A 3,596-nucleotide genomic window follows, 5' to 3' on the forward strand; every position below is an offset into this window, starting at 1 on the left:
GTACAATGACAGTATACTTTTTTATTCCACAAGCTGCCTAAAAAAATTATAATGTGTCTATTCTTTTAAAATATTTTTTTTAGCATTTTACTATAACACTATAGGATACTTGTCAAACTCTGCTTATGGGGTTTAAAAACTCCTTGTAGCTGTACCAATTATTATTCCTAAGAATATAAAAATGAGTGTAGAACTAAGTCCCCTAATATAAATATTTTAAAAAAAAATCATTATAGGGTTTGATCATTTTATTTTTTTGACAATTCTTAAAACTACCCATAGCCTCTCCTCAACTCATAAATAGGAGGATAATGCGCTTCAACTCACTCAACCCATGTACTCTTGCATTGACAACAATGCCTAAGTCAATCGAGTTAAGACACAACCGGCCCCTAATATGAAAGGTTTGGTGGTTTTGTTTATGTTTAGAATTTCAATAGAATATATATAATTATTAATAAATTTTATTATATATAAATATATTTTAATAACTATGGATTATATTATGGTATGTATAAACTGGAAGGAAATATAAAATCATCCAATCATGAACACCTAGGGAGATATGTGATTGTGAGGCAAAGAAAAGGATCTCCATTGCCAAAATGGAATTGCAATCATAAGACAAGCAAGGTTAGCTGTTGGGTAAACGCTTTACTTGAAAGCCAAGTCTTCAGAAATTGTGCCCAACTCAAGCCCACGGTAGATTCATTGAACAAAGTTTTAGAAACACTATAACTTCCCTGCAACATTCACCCATGTTTTGCTTGTAAGGACACAACATATAGTATGTTACTTCCGTTTTTGTCCACTTGGAGTTGAAGATACCAAGAAAAATACACACACCCCTTGTGTCAAACTCGTGAAGTCCAAACCCAATTTCCGGATTTAAACGCTTTTCAAGCCATAAAATGTCCACTAATTCTCAAAGATTTATCGATTTCAGACAAGAACCCTGAGGGTTCTGCAGTCCATTAGATCCTGTGGTGCTTCTTTGATGCAGTGATATTCACAAGTTCCCATCATGGCATGTTCTAAAACAATGAAAGTAGACAAGGGAAAAGGACCATAAATAACATTAATAGGATTCAAATTACAAAAGCTATGGAACTTTTATGGACGCTAACAAATTTCTCCCTTTCGGTCCAGCAAGAAAAAACGAGCTGACAACCATGGAGAACATCTTTTAAATTCTTATAAACATTAAGACTTACACGATAATACTAAGAACCCTAAACTCATAAACAGACTTTAATAATAACCTAAAGAACCTGTCACCGCAACTACCAAAAACTCAATTGCAGTGAGATTTACAAAAAAAAAATACACAAAGAAAAACATCTGTTACATCAAACTAAGCTTTTAGAATAGAATCCCAATCGATCTCATATGATGGGTATTTGGACAACATAAAAGACTCCGAGGAAGTAACAACTTCAGGCCATGGCTGCTCGTTGAAGTCCGAGAAGGTAAGATCCGACAAAGGTGAAGATTCTGTCGACCCCTCATTCTCCGACAGAACCGGAGATAAAGATGAGGGGGAGTTCTCCACCTTCACTGTCTTTTCCTCAGGCTCAGCCAATTGGACTTTGTTCTCCTTCGATGATTTCTTCTTCTTGTTGTTATTCCCTTGCTTTTGGTTGAGTTCCAAACTTTCACAGATAGCTTGAAGCTTAGCATCAACAGAGGAATGCAAAGGCTTGTATTCACCGAAGTCGCCACCGATATGGGAACCTTGGTGACGAAGGTTAGGGAAGTTGAGTCTCGCAAAATCACCCCTAAGTTTATAGGCTGCTTTATCATAAGCCAAGGCTGCTTCCTCGGCTGTATCGAAAGTGCCTAACCAAAGACGTGTCCGGTTCTTAGGTAGCCGGATCTCAGCGACCCATTTTCCCCAGTGACGTTGCCTAACTCCCCTGTAGAGCTTGGTGGGTTTCGGTGGAGAACCCATCTGTTTCATCGGGACTGGCTTGGGACTAAGAAAGCTGAGCATATGGTTGGTGTTGGGGTTGGCGTTAAGTTGAGGATTTTGGTAAAGGTAGCTTGGTTGATTGTTTTGGAAGAGGAATTGAGCCTGAATTTGGTTGATCTGAGCTTGGGTTAAGTTGTTTAGCCCAATGGTTGAACCAAGTTGAGGCTGTTGAACACCTGAAAATTGATCAACTGCTGGGGAATAACAACAACCATCTGCGTAAAAATTGGGTTGTGTTTGGGAAGAAGAGAAAGAGAGGTATGAAGTAGAAGGAGAAGGAGAAGGAGAGGGAGAATAAGATGAAGGGGAAGGAGAAGGGGAAGGGGAAGAAGAGGATGAGGAAGAAGCACTTTTCATAAAAGGTTCGAGTGCTTCCATCAACTCTCCACCATATATATCTGAACTGCTACTATAGAAATCCATTGTAGCTGCCATTTCTTTCAAACAGAAAAGATTGAAACTTGAATATGAAAAAAAAAAGTAACCTGTTTCTTATCAAAACTTAAGAACAGGTTTCAAAAACCCAGAAGAGGATTAAGGAGGTTTTTGTTTAAAATAGACAACCCCTTTAAATCCAAGATAGCCCTAAAAAATCAAGCTTTTGAGGTATCAAAAATCACCCCTTCAGCTGATTTTATCTACAAAAAACAGAAAAATTAAAAGCAAAAAACCTGGATCTCGATTCTGAAAACACCTGGCTTTTGAAGAAAATCCTGTAATCTAAGTTTGCTTTCAAACGACTGTCAATAACTGAAAACAAAAAACAAACCCAAAAATCAGAATTTTTTTCAAAAATAGAAACAGATGATTAACAGAAAGGGATTCAGAGAAGCGGGGATTAACAGAGAAAAGGGGGGGGAAGGTGATCTTAAAACAAAAACCACAAATCAATTTTTCTTTCTTTTTTCTCTCTTAAATTTTTGGTGTGAATAACTCTCTAAGCCTCACTCTGGCGTTTCGTCGCCACCTTCCTTCAGTTTATATAGTGGTTCGACTCAGTTAACCATCTGGTTTTAACCCCTAAAGTAAACCCTTGTAATTTTAATCAGCTGACGTAAGACTCATTTCAATAAGTTATTTGTAACCATTAAAATGGTGACACGTGCACCCAATCTCATTCCTGTGCTTGAAACTTGTCCTTAGTATTAGCTGTCGGTTGACAAATATTTTTGTAGTTTAATGAAAAATGAAAAGCGGGAGTCACGAGAAGTTTCACATGTAATGTGATTTATCAAAGGTGGTTAGTTTTTTTCACCTAAAATCTGTCGGTGATTTCTTACTCACCCTTTCCTTTTAATTAGTGTAAAATAAAAAACAAATTAAATGTATCATACTGTAGTTAGTTTTATATTAATTTGTAGCTTAGAGCTCGAAAAAAGAAATTGATTTTATCTTTAATCTCTTATCAGAAAATTGAATAAAATAAAATTTTTATATTTTTCGAATTTTAAAATTTTAGTCTTATTTGAATGGTAGTAGTTAAATTTTTTTGATTAAATTCTACGATTAGTTTTATATTATGTGTAAAATTTTAAATTTAGTCCAACTTTCTTAACTAGATAATTCTTAATCACTATATTTTCAAAAGTCAAAATTTTAATCTTAATATAAATGATAACTGTTA

The 3,596-nt window shown here is 35.4% G+C and overlaps 1 protein-coding gene across 1 annotated transcript; it reads right to left on the bottom strand.

The window, feature by feature from the left end:
• Nucleotides 1–1,049: 1,049 nt before the first annotated feature.
• On the bottom strand, nt 1,050–2,942 carry LOC107949205 (ethylene-responsive transcription factor RAP2-13). The gene has a single exon (XM_016883940.2). It carries the CDS (start codon nt 2,405–2,407, stop codon nt 1,355–1,357), a length of 1,053 nt encoding a protein of 350 aa, XP_016739429.1. The 5' UTR covers nt 2,408–2,942; the 3' UTR covers nt 1,050–1,354.
• Nucleotides 2,943–3,596: the final 654 nt, after the last annotated feature.

This window comes from Gossypium hirsutum, chromosome D06 (genome assembly GCF_007990345.1).
Source record: "Gossypium hirsutum isolate 1008001.06 chromosome D06, Gossypium_hirsutum_v2.1, whole genome shotgun sequence".
In the NCBI taxonomy this organism is placed as follows: domain Eukaryota; kingdom Viridiplantae; phylum Streptophyta; class Magnoliopsida; order Malvales; family Malvaceae; genus Gossypium; species Gossypium hirsutum.